Source organism: Puma concolor, chromosome D2 (genome assembly GCF_028749965.1).
Source record: "Puma concolor isolate L17-30 chromosome D2, mPumCon1.1.hap2, whole genome shotgun sequence".
Taxonomy (NCBI): Eukaryota; Metazoa; Chordata; class Mammalia; order Carnivora; family Felidae; genus Puma; species Puma concolor.
Window position 1 is genome coordinate 82,618,328 of NC_141677.1, and position 23,181 is coordinate 82,641,508.

General features: G+C 46.9%; 1 protein-coding gene across 1 annotated transcript in view; it reads right to left on the reverse strand.

The window, feature by feature from the left end:
- The window catches only part of ADAM12 (ADAM metallopeptidase domain 12), a 353,237-nt gene that overhangs the window by 135,103 nt on the left and 194,953 nt on the right, over positions 1 to 23,181 (reverse strand). Inside the window, exon 4 of the mRNA XM_086681149.1 lies at positions 538 to 616. Within this exon, the coding sequence (XP_086537275.1) occupies positions 538 to 616 (79 nt within the window). The remainder of the gene's footprint in view (positions 1 to 537; positions 617 to 23,181) is intronic.

Genomic DNA, 23,181 nt, shown 5'->3' on the forward strand with positions numbered 1-23,181 from the left:
TGATGGTAACCACCATAATATAGGATCATAAGTGTTTATGGTGGATTCATCATTCATATAGATAAATGGCTTATACATTTATTTCTGGTGGACACGCCTATAATAGGTAGGTTACGTTTATAATAGGCAGGATACGTTTATAGGTTAAGCAGAGTCAGTTTTACTTCGAATTGTTTTTAAGGGACTTAAAGTATAACACAGCTAAATTCAGCCCAGGGACAATTGCTTTCCAAGCCATCTTGAAACGTGGCTAGGTTTTCTAGAAAGGATTTGCCCAACCGAGCATCCCCTAGTGGTTGGAAGGTGGTTTCGAGGTCAGCCACATCTCCAAGGACGATCCTGGCACAAAGCTGGCCAAGGCCAAGTTCTCCTGGAGTTATAACGGAATGCCTAAGGCCTACGTGATGCATAGGTGCCTCGTGGTCCCTAAGTGAAGCCTCTGGGCATGTGGCTTCACTTAGGATAAAACAGCTACAAAGTTCAAGCACAGACATGACGGCGTGCGTGGTGTTGTGGTGGCCTTGCCGCCGGACTTACCGTGTAATTTCGAGTGAGGGAGACATCGGTGCCATCCAGCAGATAATGGGTTTCTGTGAAGCTGTTAGCGATGAGGCCTCTGTGGAAAAAGAAAGACAAACGAGATAAAAGGATGAGTGGAGAAGCGTACGGACATGTTGCGAACAAGGCAGCCAGCAGCTGACCTGCCCTTATGTGACAGGTGACCCCGTGAGGCTCCCAAAGGACCTTCCACCTATTCGGGAAGCAGTCAGGAGGAGACCCAGACAGGCAGGACTCAGACACGTGGGCCTTGAACAACAGCTCCCACGGTACACGTGGAGCCCTCACCCATCCCCCCTCACCTCCTTCTTCTAGCACACTCCAGGCGTGTGCGCCCAGGGACCCAGGCCCCCACGTGCACGTGCACGTGGGGACACACACACAGGCACACGCTCTTCCACGGACGGCATATGCCGATTTGCAAGCTGGGAGAGTTATCTGCCTGGCAGTCACAAAGGCCCCCGCCATCTAGAAGCAGGGGCGAAGCCACCTGTTGGGACAATAATTCTGGATCCAGGATATCACCCCTGCGGGGACACCCTCCGGTGAGAGAACCAGCTATCAATATTAACATGTCAAAGAAGCGTCTGGGACAACAGCAAACTGTTCAAAGCAGTGGTGTGGGAGGGGAGGAAAGTGCATTCCATTCGGAATGCAGTAATGGAATGCTGTGGAAGGAGAACTTCACACAGGAAGCCTGCAGATGGAACAACAGCCGGCCGGACAGAGCAAGGTGGGAGCAGAAGGGAATTCTGGGCAGACGATGGCGAGGCCAGGAGATCTGAGCCGTGAAATCTGGGGAGCCAAGCTGGTGTCAGAGGGGAGAGAGTCCTACACGGAGCCTGCGTTGTATCTGCCTGGGCAACGTGTCGTTGACTATTTTATTTTATTATTACTTTTTAAACTCAGTTTAATGACATTTAGTTATTTATTTTGAGGGAGAGAAGGAGAGTGGGCGGGGCATGGGGGAGGGGCAGAGGGAGAGAGAGAGAGAGAGAGTGAGAATCGCCAGCAGGCTTCACGCCCAGCGAGGAGCCCGAGGGGGGCCTCATTCTCACAACTGTGAGATCACAACCTCAGCCAGATCAAGAGTCAGATGCTCGGGGCACCTGGGTGGCTGAGTTGGCCGAGCGTCCGATGTTTGATTTCGGCTCAGGTCATGATCCCGGGGATGTGGGATCGAGCCCCGTGTTGGGCCCCTGAACTGAGCATGGAGCCTGATTGAGATTCTCTCCCTCCCTCCCTCCCTCCCTCCCTCTATCTCTCTCTCCCCCTCTCCCTCTGCCCCTGTTCCCCCCCACCACCCCCAACTCACATACACACTCTGTCTCTCTCAAATAAAAAAGAGTCAGACGCTTAACCGACTGAACCACCCAGGTGTCCCAGAGTTGCTGTAAATACTGGACTTTGCGGGGGGTGGCAATGACTGGCAGTGGCTGTCTCCCCCTCCCCAGCCTCCAGAGAATGAGCCTCACACCATCGGCTGGGGGCGGCCCCGTCTCCAGTTCAGAGATGAAACAGGGACCCCAGCTGGCCAACCACAACTCTCCCCTATGGCACGCTGTGAGCTGGGGCTTCCGGGGAAGAAGTCTTGCCTCTCTGTTCTCAAAGCTCCAAGAACATGCTCACAGGGGTTCCCTCAGCCTGGTGCCTTGCTTTAGAGGACACTGCCCAGACACAGCCACCACTCAGCCCTGACAAAGGGGACAATGGGGGAGACTTTCCACATGTGCTGGGGACCCACTGTGCCTCTCCCCTTCCTCAATAGTCCCCTCTCCTTTGCTTCAGTTGGCTTGAGTTAGGATTTGCATCCGGGGTGCTGACAAATGGGTAGAGTTGAAACGGAAGTGGGAGGTTATTGATGTAACAGGCGAGGAATACTTTCCTCATAATCGATTTCTTTAGCTCCTCTCCCAGCCAAGTCCAGAACTGAAAGCAATTTCCCCGTTTTACATAGACTTCAATATATTTCGGAAACGCCTGGCTTAAATCAGTTAGACCCTCACGGAGGTCTGACTTGTGCTCTCCTCACCAGCGAGGGTGGAAGAAGATTGTGCCAAAACATAAGACAGATGATCTCTCACACTCACTGATTAAGGTACCAGGATCCTCCCGCCCCACCCCACCCCTCCCTCTGCTCAGGAACACACAGATCATGCTGGAGGGGGCCAGCCTCCGTGTTGCTTTTGGTCTCGAATCCCCATCCTCTACGTGTCCCTCCTGTGACCTTTCCCAGGATCCTCTGGGCAGGTTCACCCAGGTTCGCCCTGCCAGGATGGGCAAGGGCAAGGCAGGGAGGTGTGGGAGGCTGGCGGCCTTGACGGGGGCAGCTGCAGGGGAGGCCGAGGGGATGGGGACAGAAATGGTCAGTGCGTCTTTCCAGACGGTGGTTCTAAAGGGAAGCGGGGGGCGGGGCGCCTGGGTGGCGCAGTCGGTTAAGCGTCCGACTTCAGCCAGGTCACGATCTCGCGGTCCGTGAGTTCGAGCCCCGCGTCGGGCTCTGGGCTGATGGCTCGGAGCCTGGAGCCTGTTTCCGATTCTGTGTCTCCCTCTCTCTCTGCCCCTCCCCCGTTCATGCTCTGTGTCTCTCTGTCCCAAAAATAAATAAACGTTGAATAAAGGGAAGCAGGGGGATGGGAGGTGAAATCATGAGGCAGGGGCTTGAGGAAGTGGAGGGGCTGATGGAAAATGGGGCAGAGAGGGGGTGAGACAACGCGGTGGGGGGAGCAGGCAGAAGGACGCACAGAGCAGGGGAATGGGGAGGAGGAGTGGGAGCCCTGGCTACACGAGGAAGGGCCTGGAACAGCCTCAGTGCTCCTGTGGAGAGAGGGCTTGGTCAGCTTCGAGATCACAGAGGAGAAGAAGATTTAACACAATTCAAGTTATATTGTTATTACTTATATTATTTACTGTTCATTCATAATTTTATTATTTTGCTTATATTTTGTTGACACTTTAGTAGTTCTGTGCTTAACGGTGCTGGATCCTTATATGTTTTAATGTTTATTTATTCATGAGAAAATGCAAGTGGGGGGAGGGGCAGAGAGAGGGAGAGACACGCAGGATCCGAAGCGGACTCCAGGCTCTGAGCTGTCAGCGCAGAGCCGGACGCAGGGCTCAAACTCATGAACTGTGAGATCATGACCTGAGACGCTCAACCGACTGAGGCACCCAGGCGCCCCAGGGATCCTTATTTTGAATGAACCTAATACTAAGAGGAGTAACACACATAGGAATTTGTAGAAATATAATTTGTAACACAAAGCGTAGAGATATAATTTATACCACAAAGAGATAATACTTTAAGGCTTTCTAACTGAAAGCTAGTTTAGATGGATGTCCAAGGAGGAGACTTGCTTCATGTATGGGGGACATGGGAAATCCACCAGGAAAGCCAGGAATTGGACAATGAACTTTTGGTAGAGGACAGTCAGTAAACTTGTGGACAAGAGGAATAACAGATGGACGAGTGGATGGATGGATGGATGGATGAAGGACTGAATTTCGGGCAAATGCTGTAGGCATATTCTTTTTGTCTAGGACTGTCCCCTCTCAGCTTGGGTAACCCGTGCCCCATGTCTTTCCCAGGGACCACGACTTGTTGAGAAGCCATGGCTGAAACTGAGGATGTGCTTACTTGAGACTTTCTCAGACGTGTGTCTGATTTATTTTTATTTTTTTATGTATATTTATTTTTGACAGAGAGAGAGACAGAGAGAGAGAGAGAGAGAGAGAGACAGAGCAGGAGGGGGGAAGGGGCAGAGAGAGAGGGAGACACAGAATCCAAAGCAGGCTCCAGGCTCCAAGCTGTCAGCACAGAGCCCAACGCGGGGCTCGAACTCACAGACCGCGAGATCATGACCTGAGCCGAAGTCGGACGCTCAACCGACTGAGCCACCCAGGTGCCCCAGACGTGCGTCTAATTTAAAAGGGGCTAGCAGTCAAAGGTCCCGTGAGAAAAGAGCGGAGGTGGACAATGGCCATATTGGAAATGGAACAGCAAGGGACCCATTTCCTTTAGATTTCCCCAAGGAGAAAAATCCAATTAGATGGATGCTCTATGTCAGCAAATGAAAACAGAAGGTGAATGCATAATTTCATGAGAACATTCTTTTTCTCTGCTTATTAGATTAGCTGATCTAACAAGGAATTCTGTTCCTCCTTACACCAGAAAATGAAACGCCGGGAGTCGATTTTGCTCTTTTCCATATGTTTGGCTATTGTAAGTGACACCTCAGTATTCTCTCATTTAATATTTATTGTGCTGGACACTGGGAATAAGACACCCCCCAGGCTCATCATCTGGTGAAAGACAGACCCGAAGAGTGATGAGAGCTCCATGATACGGAGATGCCCGAACACTGCAGGAGTTCAAGGAGAGGCTTCTAATCCAGAAGGCAGCCTGAGGGAGGTGGTACCCAAATGGATTATGAAAGATGGGCAAGAAGAAGTCACGTGTGAAGGGGTGGTGAGGCAGGAGATGGAGAGGAATGAGGAAGAGACCATTCCAGACAGGGGTGCCTCCATTCTCAAAGGCATGGAGTGTACAGGAAGAGCATGCTAGTGGGGGCTGGGCACCGGAAATGTGAAGCCCTGCTGAGTTCCAGGTGGTGGGTGCAAAGTTTGAAGCAGGGCGATGCACCGTGGCTTAGAGAGGCATGCCGGGGACTAATCCACCAAGTTGCAAGCATTGCTGACTTTACTCCGTGTAATGGGAGCCATTAGATGTGGCAGTGACCCGAGCAGACACAAGCTTTGGGGCCAAAGGCCGCTGTGACGGCCACGTAGTAAGACTTCGGGGGCAAGAAACAAGTGCGGCAGGAGGGCTAGTTAGAGGAAGCCGGTGTGAGCGTCCAGACAAACGGCCAGACCAAGATATAAGCCTTTGGGATGGGAAATACAGATGGGGGGGACAGAATTAGGAACCTCAGTTGGCACCCGAGATGGGTGGTTCATCCAGGAGGGAATGGAGACGGTGAGTTCCACCTTGGCCACGTTGAGTGCCGGGTACCTGAGAGACATGCTCCTGGATGTCCGGCAAGCAGCTGACTCCACGAGTCTAAGGTCAAGGAAGTGGCTTGGGGTGAAGACAGAGATGGAAACAGACAGCACACGCTTTCTTTACGGGGGAATAAGAACATTTACGTCCCCAACTTGGCAGAACCCGAATATACACACCAAAAAATCACAAACGTAAAGTCACTGATAATAACACAATAACAGAAGAAGACTTTAACCCCCCCACTTACCGCAGTGGGCAGGTCATCCAAGCGGAAAATCACCGAGGAAACAATGGCTTTGAATGACACGCTAGACCGGAGGGACTTAACAGATCTATTCAGAACATTTCGTCCTAAAGCAGCAGGATACGCATTCTTCCTGACTGCAGAACTGATCACATACGAGGTCGCAAATCAGCCCTCAACAAGTACAAAAGGATCAATATCACACCGCGTGCATTTTCAGACCACGCTATGAAACGTGAAATCAACCACAGGAAAAAAATTTAGAAAGACCACAAACACTTGGAGATTAAAGACCACTGTACTCAAGAATGAACGGGTTAACCAAGAAATCAAAAAGGGAATAAAAAAGTACACGGAAGCCAAGAGAAATGAAAACACAACAGTCCAAAACCTTCGGGATGCAGCAAAGTGGTCATAAGAGGGAAGTAGACAGTGATCCAGGCTTTCCTAAAGAAGGAAGAAAGGTCTATTGGGCAATAGGAAGAATCTCATCCTTTCCAGCCGAGCACTGTATTTCTAATTGCAAAGTCTTTGGGTGTATATGACTAGAAATGATCATTTAAGATTTACGTTAAAACACTAGGATGTAGGGGCGCCTGGGTGGCTCAGTCGGTTGAGCGTCCAACTTCGGCTCAGGTCATGATCTCGCGGTCTGTGGGTTCGAGTCCCGTGTCGTACTCTGTGTTGACAGCTCGGAGCCTGGAGCCTGCTTCGGATTCTGTGTCTCCCTCTCTCTCTGCCCCTCCCCTTCTCTCTCTCTCAAATAAACATTAAAAAATGTTTTAAAATACTATGATGTAGATAACATTTTTCCTTATAAAATTTCTCACATTTCTGAAATGATTTGTGCTTGAAATAAAAAAATCACCCCCCAATTGCCCTTTTAAGTCAATATTGAAATGACCCCACTCCAAGTTCACTATTATATAATTTAGTTATATTGTTCGAGATGGATTCCATCAAAATGAATATTTTATTCCCCCAAACATAGGAGAGCAGAAAGAAACACCTACTCATTTTCACCTCTGGGATCCCTTTCTCCATCCTCCTTTCGTTAATGTTTCCCTGTGCTGTGCCAGGACTCTGTTACAGGACTTGCCTCCTGCTCTACCTTGTTTCTTGGTGTCTTGTCTTCTCCCACCCTGGGTTGAGCTAAGGGGCAGAAGCTACACCCCTAAGCTAGCAGAATGCCTCGCACACAGGAAGCGCTTAATAAATAAACAGACGACAAACACGGAATCATTATAGAAAAGCAACCCAGTTGGGACAGAATGCGTTCCAACAAACTGGATCAATTAAAAATAAAAAACATGGTTTCAAATTGTGGTCACTGATCCTGGAGGGGGTCTGGGGAGGGGACAGTCACATTCACTCCCTTGTCACTTCAAGAATTCTCAATGCTGTCAGGTCCTCAAGACCAACGCTGACAACTTGTCCTCAATTTCAGAACTGCTTAAAGGAGGGAAACAGGGAAAAGAAAGCTAAGAGTTTGGCATCAATTATTTAGAACATAAAAAACTCATTGATGATATGTCAACTTTTTCCTATTATTTCTTTGAAGAGTATACATATGGTTTAAGGGTTTAATTATTCTGTGCAACATATTCACGCAAACGCATCACAAGACGGCTCTTATGTGTCAGTTACACCAGAAGGCACCACGGATACTCTCTGCAATTAAATCACACACGCACTAGTGATCTCTCTAGGAAAGCCATTTGGTATTCAGAGCATCCAACCCAGTTTTCTGCTCAAGATTGACTTCGCTACAAGTTATTATTCCACAAATTACCAAGTCATTCATATATAAATTTGGGTAATGGTTTTCTTTACAAGAAGTTGGAAATACAGCTATGAACACGTTCATATGAGGGATAAACCATCTGGAGCTTCAACAAAACATAACACATAATAAAAAGAGTAATTAAAAATCATGATCAGGATTTTCCTAGTTACTAGAACGAAGATCCTTTATTGAAAATGGTCTATTCCTCAACCGGAGCTAAATAAATACAGAGAAAAAATCGAGAGGAAAATCAATATGTACCCAGACTGGATGCCTCACACACTGAAAACTCCTTGTGGTTTTCAGTGAAAACTACACTGGCTGGAATCATGGGACTCTTCACCCTCGTATCATTGGCTCTTCTGGACTCGTCTACAGAGAGATCAGACAACTGAATAATTCTCTATAAAGACAGTGCACTGAGGTATGAAATGAGAGAAGGAAAATGAAAAATAAGAAAAAGAATCCAAGATCTGGCATTTTCTACGGCTCAGCCTTGTTTGGACTACTTTTAGAGCTTAGCCCTTGTAAATATCTATGCTTTTTGTTTTCCCCGTGGGGAAAGTTATCCTGGTAAACGGCTTATGCTCTGGGTTCGTGATCTGGGGAGTGAAAGCAACAGCCACTCCCTATCACCACTACCATTTATGACTTGTCTTCATGACCCGCATGCCACCTCCCTCCTATTGTTTGCCAGGCCCTGGGACACCTGCCTTTCAAGTGCACTTTCAACCTTGATGCTGGTGGAGACCCTGTGGTGTAGGGACTGTTACCATCTACCTGCTTAGAAATGAAGACGGAAACACTCAGAGAGGTTAAGGGATTTGTCCAGAGCCACACAGCTGAGCCAGTGGAGACTGAACTTGGCTCCATTTGGCTCTAAAATCTACCTCATCCCAACCACTTGGTCCACACTGTCTTGCCAGGAAGAAATGTCAGCACATGGCTCTTAAGGTTTGAAGATAAGTAGCAGCAAATCACATTCCAACTTTCCCCGAAATAACTTTTTCCACCCTGCAAGATGGGGCTTACGCTGTCTCCCATAGGACTCAATTCAACTTGGCTACAAAATTCAAATTATTTTTGGTCGTAATTTCGGTATTTGGGGATCCTAACTATTTAGAACTGCGCGTCTGTAAGAACAATGAAGCATTTACATTCAATTTTCTTTTGTTCTCCTCTATTCGCTGAACTACTCGAAATGATTAAATAACTTCCCCCCTCGCTCAATAAAAAACAAGTTCCTTCTCCCCAGCTCTTTCTCATTTAGTTTCACAAACTGTAATACGTAAAACCGTTGAGACAGCATCTTGGGAACTATAGGGGACAATTAAGTTTCCCCGCAAAATAATATCTTAATGTACTGCTTTCAAATATGCAGAATTTTGGATCAAATCACGGGCCATTTCCACTGAAATATGTTACCACTGTCGTTTGGGGCTCTTCAGATGACCCCATCCCACCACAGAATGCGCGGATCACATGTGCCACCACAGACAGTTGTAAACTTGCTAGAAATCTGTGTGAACACAGTGGGGCCATGTTTGACAGCCGCATTTTCCAGGTGAGTCGTAAGAGGAGGTGAATAAGGTCGGGTTTCTGCCACTGACACCCCTCAGCTGTCATTCTACGTGGGCTTAAAGCTTTAGGCTACTCTCTCCCCTTTTAAATGACTACCTGTAGTTTCCAAGTCTTTTGAATGTGGGTTTCTAACCGTTTGAGGCGGTTCTCAATGGAACAGGACTGTCTTCCTAGTATGGGATTTACCAAGTTTAATAAATGGAAATGGATTATATCCCGTAAGTAAATGGAAACCCAACAAACCATTCATTCCAGAGGTAAATAAAGTCCCAGAGCAACTTTCTGTAGATGCGACTGCAAGAATAGAGTTTACAGGTTAGCTAACGCTGTCCTTCCTCTTCGAACATTTCTGCCAACACAGGTAAAACGGCTATGTTTTCTAGGCTTCAGAATTTTCTTTCTTCTTTTTTTTCATCTCTAGGGTTATTTCACTACCTTTATTTTATTTTATTTATTTTTATTTATTATTATTATTATTTTTATTTATTGTTACTATGATTTATTGTCAAATTGGTCTCCGTAAGCAATAGTAGGAGCAGTCGCTAACATTCGTTTGAACCCCTACTAAGCCAAAGCACTTTATGTGCATTATTTTATTTAACTTTTACAGTAACCCTAGTGGGCTGGTGCCCATTTGGAGGTGGGGGCGCTGGCATCAGAGGGGTTCAGTACTTGTCTAGGGTCACACGGCCGGTACTGGGCAGACGGTCCGATTTCAGAGCCCAAGATCTCATCGCTAGGCTTACACTTGCCTTTTCTGCTCGTCTCTCTTGCAAGGGACGCTATATTTAATATGCCAATTCCTGCCTCTGTAAACAATTAGAAAGCAATTGCAGTTTGGGTCGGGTGGGTCTGTTTCCCCTTTATTGCCAGAGGTTCAAAACGGAAAGGAGCAATGAGGAGCAGAGTACGAATCAGGTTCTGTTCACCTCTAGCGTGAGGAATGATCACCCAGGAGTAGCTGTTTTACGTGTACTGGCGTAGAAAAGGTTGTCACTGCTCGGCACATAAAGGTGAAAAGGTGAGCAGTGTAAGCGAACGAGGAATGAAACCCACTGAGATGTTTTCACTGGTGCTACACATCACCCGAAAACCATCGGGTGCGTTTGACCCCAGAAGCCAAGTCAGCCTTTATTCATGTTCTAATTACCCACAGCGCCCCACACTGCAAGTGGTGTTTACGTCCGCAGCTCACTGAGCACTGCGAGGTCTACGATGTGGCAGGATGCGGGAGGACGCATTATAATGAGTGGCTCTTCAAGTCTTCACGACGACCATTTCGTGCAGGTGAGAAACTGAGGCTCAGAGGTGCCAAGTGGCAATAGGGTGAGGATGCCTTATCCTCCGCCTTTGCTCATCACCTGTATACGGAAAAACATGCTTCTGTTTCCTCCAGCCCAACAAAACTCTTGGCTGATTGTTTTATTTATTTAGTTATTTTTAATTTTCATGTTTCTATTTATTTTTGAGAGACAGAGAGAGACAGAGCACGAGTGGGGGAGGGGCAGAGAGAGAGGGAGACACAGAATCGGAAGCAGGCTCCAGGCTCCGAGCTGTCGGCACAGAGCCCGACGCGGGGCTCGAACCCACGAACCGCGAGACCAGGACCTGAGCCAAAGTCAGACGCTCAACCGACTCAGCCGCCCAGGCGCCCCTCTTGGTTATTTTAACAGATGCAGGTCCTGAGGGACCAACTGAATACGGCGCACAAGGGGATTACAGCCAAGGGAAGTGCCTTCGAGGGCTGCGAGGGTTGGGGTGGGCCCTCCTTCTTCACTTTTGAGGCTCCTTCTCCTGGCCAGTTCCTGGCTCCCAAAAGGCTTCCAGGCAATGCCTGCAGAATGCTTGGGCTGACATTTCCAAGTAATAAAAATTCAGACGAGAAGACAAATCTACCTTCGACATAGCTCTGTGGCGGGCAGTGCAGAAGCGGTTGAGAACAAACCCGGTTCTGCTATTTTCTTTTTTGTGACCTTGGGCATGCCATTTGACCTTGTGGGATGAGAGGTTCCCCAACCAAAACAGGGATAATAGTACCTACTTCAGAAAGTTCCCGTGAAGAGAAGATGCGCTAAATGCTGAACGTACGCGCCTGGCCCAGATTACGTGCTCAGTAAATGTGAGCAACCGGGACCGTTAATGAACCCCTCAGCTTCTGTCCCCCCTCGCCCCCCATCTCCCTTTTCCAAGACATCGTTTTCTCCGGCCCGACCTTCTGTGACAGCCTCCACATCCCCATCCAGTTTCTACACGACAGCCAGAGTCAAATTTCTACGACAACAGTCAGACCCTGTCATTCTTCCACTTAAAACCCTACACTCCCTTCCTACAGAGCCAGGAGGGCGAGCAGTTCAAATCCGGGAGTGTGGACCGGCCCCGCCTCCCTCTCCACAGGCCCAGCTAGCCTCACTTAGGCTCTGGGGCCCTCTTTTGGTTTCTCTCCTTTCTTATCTCGGTCTGAACGCTCTTCCCCCTTTTCCTGCCTGGCCAAACAGGGGTAACCCTCACGCTAAATGGCGTTTTCTAGAGCAGCCTTCTCTGCCTGCCCCTTTTTACATCTGGTTCTCCTCGTAGCCTCCGCTGTAGGGTCCCGCCCTGTTCCTGTCGTTCTCGCTGCCATTGGTGGCTTATCTGCTCTGTGACTTGTTTGAGGCTACACATCGTCCACCAGGGCAGAGGCCTCATCTGTCTGACTCTCTCTGTATCTTCAGCCCTTCGACTACGGCCTGGGACCTAATAGGTATTCCATAAACACTTTTTGGAGGAATGTAATAATCGAGAACGAGAATAGTACATCAAAGGCACTCGGGCACAATACACCTTCATTACTGGTTTGCTGCACTTCTGCTGTGTGAGGAGGTTCCTCCTGCTCCAAAAAACAAAGCCCACCGCCACCACCCAAAACACACAAAACCCGATAGACAAAAGATGCTTGAAACTTCCATCACCTTGACCGGATCTGGCCTTTCGTCCACGCTGTGGAGCAAATAGAATGCTTTTTTTTTCCCTTTCAGTCTTCAAAGGGCAGTTTCTCAAGTTTTAGCATTAGAACAAGTCTAGCCAGACTTGGAACCACCAAATCAAAACACCTTTTAATCCTTGGACAAAGGGCTTCCAATGAAAAATAAAATGACTCCACTATGCACGCACCGTCCTCGCGGCGGCGGATGTTTGAGAGGCTGCTGGTGTTAGCCAGCACTTTCTACGGAGCCCAGGGCTGGGGGTCCAGCCACCCCGCAGGTCTGATGACCTGGTAAAGCTGTTTCACAGAGAGCTGGACGCATTTCGGCCCATGTGCCTCACCCACACCGCTCGATGAAGAGCTTTTATTAATTGGTGCTCTGAGGCAAAAGAGGGAATTTCCTTGGCCTCAGCGGAAGCCAGCCAGCTCCCAGGCAGACTTGCAGACCGGCCAGCTGGGCTCTCTTAAAAATTGACCTACATTGAACCAAGCTCGCAGAATGTGTGTTAGATCAAATTTGTTCCCTTCTGCTTACTCAGAGACAGTTCTGCTCTGCAAATTTCCACACCATTGCTGCCAGGAGACAGATGCCGGGAGTGACCTATGACGGCAGGGCAAAAAGACCCCGGCTTTCTCAAGTTTTCTCAGTCAGCCACCAGACTATCCAGACCTTCTTGCTGACACTAACAAGCGATGTGCTGAGGTTTTGAAATGAGTGTGTTGCTCCCTTTTTAAACAAACAAGGCCCACTGGCCGTGAACTTGGGGGTGCAGAACTGTGGTCAGCAGAAGCACACCCTTGTGCCCATGATGGCCCATCACCATTGCCTGCTCACGTCTCCGAGCCTGGGTCGCAGACATCCTCCCCAAAAGCCACAGATTTCTGCCAGCACCAACAGGCACCGACGTCTGCGAGAGATCCGGTTTAAGAGAACGGATCTTTGGGGGCAATGAAGGGTTGTAACATGTAAAACTGTAAAGTGAAACCATAAGTCCTATCTGAATTCGGGTTGCTGTGTTCTTCATAGGAAGTATTCTGTTTTCCCACTTTTCCTTTTTAAAGAAACCACAATATGAAGTACACGTAATACCCAAGGCGAATGTTTCTGATTCCCAGTAACTGTTCTTTCAATGCTTACCTGGGGCTTTTTTTTTTTTTTTTTTTTTTTTTTTTTAATATCTGGAAGGGTTTTGCATTTAAATCCAACGCTTTTGAGAACCCGCAGGGAAGAGCCAAAGAGCAGACACCAGGGACAATGGACCATTGATGCATTTCTCTCCTGGACAAAGGCCATCCTGATCAATATTCCCCCAGCTGGGCCTTTGAACTACCTGCCTCCTCCACATGGGTTCTCCAGGGGTAAATGAGCACTTTCCACGATGCCTTGATCTCTTATGCAATTCCAGCCTCCAGGTTTATGAAGAGCTTGGCTACTTCTAACCGCTAATTTTCCATGAGCACTTAAATGGTTTCGTCTGAACGTGGTTGGGAATATTGGTTACTTCCAGCATTCTTAGGGTGGGGTCATAGGAATTACCTCGCTGATTTCATTAACTGCTACAACACAGGACAAACTATCACCCGGGGTCATGAAAAATCGAGATCTTTGGTAAGCATCGCAGTGTCAAGTTGTAAAACAGGTTAAAAGCCACGGCGGGGGTGCTGAGTTGGTTTCGGATTTGACTGAAGCAGTGACCCACGACATTTATGGAAACTTCGGGGCTCACCTGCCGTCAGTATCCCAGTGGATTACTTGCTTGGTGCTATTTGAAAAAGCTGCTGGCATCACAGCCGTGACAACGCTTAGAGCACTCAGCTAAGAGAGCTTTCCCCCCCGAGATGTACCTTCCGTGCTGCTATGCCATCGAGCTGTCCTGGGCACAGGGCAACAACGGATACCTTCTCTGTGCACCGGACCCAGAACATAACTTCCCTTCTCTGGACAGACTTTGGGCTGAAAAAAGACAAATATGCTTCCAACATTTCTGGCTTCCCAGCCACGAATCTGTTTCTCAGATGACAATATTGTGGTTTCTTAAAAAAAAAAAAAAAAAAAAAAAAAAAAGGAAAACAGAAGAATACTTCCTATAAAGAACCCAGCAACTAGAATTCAGATGGGATTTATGGTTTCATTTTTCCACAACAATCTTGCACGCAAAGTTGGGAATTGGGATTACATCATGTATGCTACTAAACTCATATTCTAAAAACATGCTCCAGAAAGGAGTTCTTCATTAAAAGCTGAAACCTTTCCATGTGTCTGGGGAAAAAAATAGCAAACTATATTGAGGAGGAGGAAGGCACAGCTTAATGATTAAAAAATGTCATTTACAGTGATCTGCTTCAGTAATCTTTCCCAAACAGTTTCATGGAAAAAAACAGTACTAGAATCACCTACAAGCTTATTGAATTAATCAACACTTCTCTGGGGTCAAAAAACAATTATGTATCCTGTATGGTAGAAGGCTGTGGAAACGGACCAAACTAGGAAATGGATAACATGTCAAGTCAGTGCTTTCTACTTTTCCCGTAAGGGTGGATATTCCTAAAGTGAAACAATCCTACTGCGGCTCACTGGTGGTCAGAGCATTGTCTGGCCCAGGACATGGGGATCGATCGGGACGGGCTGTTATCTCCCCCAGGCCTGGGGGATTGTTATTCATTTTGCTGGGTGTGACAGTGGCACCGTGGTCACATAAAACCCCACATGTGGATGGGGGAAATGTCACGATATTGGGTGTCGGTTTAAAATGACCTCTGAGAAGGGGCAGTGATAGAAGAAACAAGAGTGGCAATGTGTTGAAGCTGACTGAATCTGGGTCATGGCCATGAGGGCAAGACTCTCAAGCTTGGCCCTGTTGACAGGTGGCACGAGGTAACTCTGTGGTGAAGGCGGTCCTGTGCCTGTAGGATGTTCAGCAGCATCCCCGGCCCCTACATGCCAATCACAATCCCAGGTTCTTTCAACCCAAACTGTCTCCAGCCACTGCCCCGCCTTCCCTGCGGGGCATGGCCCCCTCAGTCGAGAACCACTGATATGTGGGAGGATTAATACGCTATTTTCCCTCCTCTTGAATACATTAAAACGGTTTTAGAATAAAAGGTTTATAAAGTTAATGGAGGAATAAAAGTGTGAAAAATCATGGTGCCGGGTCAGCCTCTTGGGCTGTTTGGAGAACATTCCTGAGAAATGTGACCACAGAAGTCTGGGGCCCAGACACCAGGGAACTTCTGACTCTGGTCCTGGGCCTCAGCCTCAGAACCCACCAGGGGCATGGGCCCATCTCAGGCCAGAGGGTCAGATGCTGGGGGTGGGGGGGAACCTGGGCCCAGGAACGTGCATGTTAAAAAAAGCAGCTTTAGTCTATTGTTATGTTTCATTCCATTTTCTTTATCCTTTGTGCATGTGCTTGCTGGGGCTCACTCTCTATCTCCTTATATATATATTTTTATACCATCTGAGGGGAAATCACACACATCATCGCCTTTCACCCCGTGTACTTTCAGGGTGTATTTCCTGTGAACAGGCATGCCCCCCATGGATGACGATGCAGCTGTCCGCTGTGATGTCACCAATGCGATGCCCTTGTCCGCTCTTCCGTTCATGTCCTCACAGCCACAGCTCGCCCCGCGATGCTCTTTGCTCCGGGACGGGCTCCAGTCTAGGAGCAGGTGTGGGACTAGGTGGTCACGTCTCTCTGCCTCTTCTTACTTCTTATTAACAACGCTGAGAAATAACACACACCGAACGACTTACCCACTCAAAGTGCGATTTTTAGCATACTCCCAGAGCTGGGCCACCACCCGCCACAATCTGATTTCGGGACGTTCTCCTTCTCCCTCTGTCCTTGGCCCTGTCCTCATCACCCCTAGCCTCTTTGGATTTAGAACACCTCTACTGCTTTCCTTTTAGTGTCGTGATGTTTTTTTTTTGTTTGTTTGTTTTGTTTTTCAACGTTTATTTATTTTTTCGGGACAGAGAGAGACAGAGCATGAATGGGGGAGGGGCAGAGAGAGAGGGAGACACAGAATAGGAAACAGTCTCCAGGCTCCGAGCCATCAGCCCAGAGCCTGACGCGGGGCTCGAACCCACGGACCGTGAGATCGTGACCTGGCTGAAGTCGGACGCTTAACCGACTGCGCCACCCAGGCGCCCCAGTGTCGCGATGTTTTAATAAAATGCTCCTCGCTGGTGGTTTGTCTGATATTTCCTTGGGATTCCATGAGGTTCTCGCAATAAAATCCATCCCACGTGATGCGATGTCCGTCTCAGGGTAGCCCATGTGGAGACCCGTGGTGGCCATCTGTCCCCCTCGTGCTGATCATCCGGTCAAGGTGCTGTGTGATGTCCACGCTGTATAGTTAACCAACGGGTGCTAATCTAGGGGGAGATTTGGAGGAGGAACAAGATAACCTGTGTGGTCTTTAAGCGCCTCCACACGGACAGCTTCTGATGTGCAAGGAGAGAAAACCAAAGGCTCCAAAACTTCCCCGGAGGCCCTTCGCACGTGGGAATGAGGACCTAGCAGGCCGGCCTGGCCTCACGACCGATGTCCCTGAAATGCTCAGCTCACCTGTGTGGAGCCCGGGCCCCCCGCTTCCGGCGGCTTCCGCTTCTCGTTTGCTTTGCTTCAGGCCTTTCGCCGCATTCCTGAAATGTCCACAGCAGAAGTGGAGGCCCGCGGCGGGACGACTGGCTGTCTTCTCTTCCAAAGTGAGAAGGTGGTACCGAATCAGCCCTGGGTGGACTAATGGGGGGCAGGAAACTGGCTGTGGAGGAAGGGCCCCGGATGCTTCCTCCGGAACGGCTTTCCCTCGGGGCCGAGGCAAACCCAGTCCCCACTGTTTGTTGTGCTTGACGCAGACGAGCTCCACGGAAGGGGGGCCTGGCCCAGGCGGGCAGGGTACCTCTGCTCAAGAAGGGTGGGTGTGGGGGGACGGGGCAGGGCGGCAGGCAGGGGTGGGGGCCGACTTCAGTGCCAGAGTCCTTCCAGAAGAGTCGGGAACACGATGGCATGGCCATCTCGTCACAAGGAACCACGCAAAGTAAACAGAACGGCACACACGAGGGACGGCGTGTTTACAAATGGGAAGGGACACCAACCAAATGGCAAACACGACCTTCGGCAGACCAGTTGACATAGAGGCCATCGGGCCACACAGCCAGGTGCCGAGCATTTCAACTCTCCTCGGCCCTGGCCTGCTGCTCGCGGGGCAGTGTTAAAGATATTACTATTATTTCATCGTAACGATAACAATTGCTCAGAAAATAAAAACTGAAAACAGGCAAACCATTAGAACACCAAGAAGAGATTTCTAACGCTTTTTTTATTTTAAACATATGTTCCTAAAGCCGTCGGCGGAGAGCGCCAAAAACACAGTATCGAGTCTATTTTCCTTTTTCTGGGTACAGGACTGGCTTTGGAAACTGCCTGTAAGTGCCCTAAAACTTCTTCCCTCATCAAAAACAACTGAGGGACAGCACAAGGAGTTCTGAAGCATGATCTACTTACTTCGCTCACGGGGAGTGAGGGAGAAGCGACGTTCGCGCGGCCTGGACCTAAGTTGTAGTGGGGAGACGTCGGGACACGGCTTTGCTCATCCCCTTGGATGGCACAGGTGAGGCACCTTGTACCGAGTCTTGGAAAACCAGCCCCACCCACTTGGCTGCCCTGAAGGTTGGTTGTGGAGGGAGAGGAAAGGCTCTCCCTTCCCATCCCAGAATTCCACGGGGGCCATGGCTTCTTGCAAGGGACCCCAGCTGGCATTCAATCCCCAGAGGCCGGCGGCAGATTCTAGTCCCTTCTTTTGGCATATGGGCCCTGGAAGGTCTCTCCCCAAAGCTGTGTGATGAGAATCCCCATGCCCTGTGTCGAGCTGATGGGAATCCTCACACTCCCTGGGTCGAGCTAAGAAGATGAAACAGACCATGCACTGAGTTAACTCAGTGATGCCATCGAGCATTCGTAACCATTGCCGAACAATCCCGAGAAAGCAAAGAGTATTCTTGGGGACTCCGTCTGAAAGCATCATGAGTTAATGTGCATTCAGGGCCTCCGTGGGCCCCCCCACCCTTTGCTTCAAAGATTCACAACCCAAGTGAGAAGGGTAGACAGTGCTCTCTGCCCAAAGCCACGATTCAAAATTCTAGCTTTGTTATCCTTCAGTGTGGGATTAATTATCACAAGGCCTTGTAGGGGACTCATTTATATCTGATATAAAGTAGAGTTTACTGTCATTTTAAATAAAGACACTAGATGAAGTTGAAGCTATATAGAGAGACTATATTCTCTAATTCTGAGGAGACCTGTGACTCATGGTCTAGGACATATTATGTCTGGTGTTCAGAATAAGTAAATAGCTGTTAAGTACGTCTCATATTATTTTATTTCAGGGTAATACAATTCTTTTGTTTCTGCCGTATAGGAAGCAGTTGTGTAACTAAAATACAATAATCATCTTTTGGTCTAAATAATGATGACCTTATAGACAATAAACTGGAATAAAAACTGAATTCATAAGGGCTTTCAACAAAATCTCTCATTGTCTCCTACAGTATGGAGATTTACATGGATACACATAGGTGGCTCTTCAGTGTGATGTCAACGGACCATAGACTCTTTCCTCCAAAGGTTTACCACCAAAGCCCCAGACAGGAGAAAGTATAGAAAGAAATCTGCAGTCGTGGCTCCTAATATTTCAGAAAAGAGCTCCCTTCATTTAAGTAAGAGCCACCATATTTGTGTAATGCTATAGTGAGTCTGTCATTGTATCATAGTTTTAAAGTAGGGGTGTGCTAAGCAGAGAGAGAAAGAGAGGTACAGAGGTTGACGGGGGGAGAGAGGAGAGAGAGAGAGAGAGAGAGTGAAGGAGGGAGGGAGGGGGAGAGAGAGAGAAGGTAGCTTGGTTGAACGCACAGATGCATTGGCTCTTCATTTAAGGCTTTCTGCCATTGCATTATGGGAAATGTTTATGAGAGACTTTTATGAAAGGGCAGGACAGGTTGTTAAGAAACATGAAGAAACATGTAGAATTACTTTACCTGGGAGGAAAATTTTTAAATAACATTAGGTTTAAAAAAAAAAAAGTAAGAAAGAAAAGGATCAGAAGGTAGGAGATTTGATGCTGGTGAGGTGTGGAACATTGGTAATTACCGATTATTAAAATATTGTATAATGATACTGGACACTGAACTCCTACTATGTGTTATGAAGGGTGCTAAGCACACTCGTGTTTACTACTTAAAGGGCCTTATAAGGTCCCATAATTCTGCCCATTTTACAGAAGAGATAACTAATGTACAAAGAGTTACACAGTTTGTTTGTAGTGAATAGCAGACAGAGGATTGGGAACCAAATTAATCTTTAAATTTTTTTTATGTTTTTTTCATTTTGTGAAAGACAGAGAGAGACAGAGCACAAGCAGGGGTGGGGCAGGGAGAGGCGGGGTGGAAACACAGAATCTGAAGCAGGCTCCAGGCTCCAAGCTGTTAGCACAGAGCCTGACGCGGGGCTCGAACCCATGAACCGTGAGATCATGACCTGAGCCGAAGTCGGACGCTTACCCAACTGAGCCACCCGGACACCCCGGGAACCAAATTAATCTGACTCTAGACCCCGTTTCAAGATTTTCTATGAAGATTTGAGACTCCAATAGGAATAGGGTTTCTTTTTTTTCCAACTGATTATTTAAAAGACAAAAGTAAATAACATTTTGGCTTAAGACTACAGGAAGGAAGTCTGGAGAGAACCTAGATACAAATCTATGAACAAACAAAGCGTAAATACAATACAACAAATGAAATAAAATCTCAAAACCAAGAGCTCCTCGTGCTGGATTATATTGCAACAGAGGATGGGATTCCGTTGCTGCATTAATTCTTCTTCAGCACCAGGCTTTTGGCCAAGAAGGAAGGAATGTTTTGCACTTAGTGGGAGGTACTAGGCTTCAAGCAATGTGCCAATCAAGTCTTTGGTATTTTTTTTTTAATTTTTAAAAATGTTTTTATTTATTTTTGAAGGAGAGAGAGACAGAGCATGAGCAGGGGAGGGGCAGAGAGAGAGGCAGACACAGAATCCGAAGCAGGCTCCAGGCTCTGAACTGTCAGCACAGAGCCCATCGTGGGGCTCGAACTCATGAACTGTGAGATCATGACCTGAGCCGAAGTTGGACGCTCAACCGACTGAGCCACCCAGGTGCCCCAAGTCTTTGGTATTTTAATTCAGATTCATTGAATAAGAATCTCTGTGTTCATTCAATTTATTAACCTTCATTTGAATAAAATTTTAGTCTTTAATTTTGGTAAGTGTTTTTGCTGACAATAATTGGGTAAACTTTTGTGCTCTATGGTTATCACTGAGATGAAAAATGGCTTTGTTAATACCTCAGCATCTATGCTAGACAAAGTCAAACATTACAGACATATCAAAAATCTTTTCTATATAAATGGGATCTACTCTCTTATGTAGAGAATGAGCATAGTTTCAAACATCAAGGAACTCCTTATCAGAGGGTTTTTGTTCATGATAAGATAGTACTGTTATCAATTCGTGTTTTCGTGGATGTAAGAGATTTTTAAAATTCAAATTCAGGGGCGCCTGGGCGGCGCAGTCGGTTAGGCGTCCGACTTCAGCCAGGTCACGATCTCGCGGTCCGTGAGTTCGAGCCCCGCGTCGGGCTCTGGGCTGATGGCTCGGAGCCTGGAGCCTGTTTCCGATTCTGTGTCTCCCTCCCTCTCTGCCCCTCCCCCGTTCATGCTCTGTCTCTCTCTGTCCCAAAAATAAATAAACGTTGAAAAAAAAAATTAAAAAAAAAAAAAAATAAAATAAAATAAAATTCAAATTCAAATCAATCAAACAGTTTAGAAAACCTGAGAAATGCTCCTTATGCTTCTCTTTTGGCTTCAGTCAGTCCTTATTGAAAGACAATTTTTTTCCCTCTATAAACATCTTCAAGATGTTTCTGTAAACAGCGATTGAAAACTTACACAAGTGTCAGAGTCTCTTTTATGTACCAGAACAATAAAAAAAAAAAAAAAAAAAAAGGAACACATTTCTCTGTCTGCTCATAAAAGTAATTGTTTATTTCTTACTCTTTTTTTATGGCATCAGAAGTGCTAGAGCACAACAAAACCAGGGGACAGGCAGAAAAAAAGAAATGAAAGGACATAAGAAGGTGAAGTCAGAACATTTTACAAAGCATGTTCCTTTAGGTACCTTGTAGAAAAGCAAAAGCAAAAATGTGTCCATTGCATGGGGACTGGAAAATGTGACCTGCGACTGTCCACATCCACTCAGGCGGCACCCAATCAACACGACTGGATATAAGTGGACTTATTTCATGGATATAAGTGGAGTGTGTGGGAATCTTTCATTGTCCCCGCCAAAAATTCTCATAGATACCCATTAAAAATGTAGCAGTTCTGAGAGGGAAGTGTAGAGTGATAAATGCATATACTAAGAAAATACACCTAAAATAAACAATGGAACTTTACACCTCAAGGAGCTAGAAAAAGAATAAACTAGCCCAAAGTCAGCAGAAGGAATGAAATAGCAAAAACCGGAGTGGAAATAGATAAAATAGAGACCAGAAAAACAATAGAAAAGATCAACGAAACCAGGAGCTTGTTTTCTTTTTTAAAAAAATTTATTTTTAACATTTATTCATTTTTGAGAGACAGGGAGACAGAATGCAAGTGGGGAGAGGGAGAGAGAGGGAGACACAGAATCCAAAGCAGGCTCTGGACTCTGAGCCATCAGCACAGAGCCCGATGCGGGGCTCGAACTCACGGACTGTGAGATCATGACCAGAGCTGAGGCTGGGCACTCTACTGACTGAGCCACTCAGGTGCCCCCCAAGAGCTCATTTTCAAAGAGCCAAACAGGCACCTGGGTGACTCAGTCGGTTGAGCGTCCAACTTTGGCTCAGGTCATGATCTCATGGCTCATGAATTCCAGCCCCACATCGGGCTCTGTGCTGACGGCTCAGAGCCCGGAGCCTGCTTCAGATTCTGTGTCTCCCTCTCTCTCTGCCCCACCCCTGCTTGTGCTCTGTCTCTCTCTGTCTCTAAAAATGAATAAACATTAACAAAAATTTTAAAAAACGACATAGAAAATTGATAAAACTTGAGCTAGACTAAGAAAAAAAGAGAGAAGCCTCAAATAAAGTCAGATATGAAAGAGGAGACATGACAACTGGAATACACAGAAATACACAGGAAATACACAGAAATACACAGGAAATACACAGAAATATACAGGAGCATAAGACACTGCTATGAACAATTATATGCCAACAAATTAGACAAGCCAGAAGAAAAAGATAGATTTCTAGAAACCTACAACCTACCAAGACTAACTCAGGAAGAACTAGAAATTCTGAATAGACCAAGAATGAATTAAAGAGATTAAGTCAGTAATAAAAAATCTCCCAATACAGAAAAGCCTAGGACCAGATGGCTTCACTGGTGAATTCTCCCAAACGTTTAAGGAAAAATTAACACCAATCATTCTCAAGTTCTTCCAAAAAATTGAAGAGGAGGGTACACTTCCAAACTCATTTTACAAAACCAGCATTACCCTGATACCAGAGCTAAAGCCAAATACCAGCTAAGGACACTGCAAGACAACTATAGACCAAAATTCCTGATGAATACAGAAACAAAAATTTTTGACAGAATATTAGCAAGCTGAATTAAACAGCATATTAAAAGATTCTACCATAACCAAGTGGGAGCTATCCCTGAAATGCAAGGGTTGTTCAACACATGCGAATCAACAAATGTGATATACCTCACTCACTACTAGAATAAAATGAAAAACCATACGGTCATCGCAATAGATGCAAAAAAGCATTGGACGAAACACAATGTCCTTTCATGATAAAAACCCTCAGCAAATTGGGTATAAAAGAACATACCTCAACATAGTAAAGGTCATATACAACAAGCCCACAGCTAATATCACACCCGGCAGTGAAAGTTTGAAAGCTTTTCCCCTAAGGAACAAGATAATGACGTCCAGTGTGACTACTCTTATTCAATGTGTCCT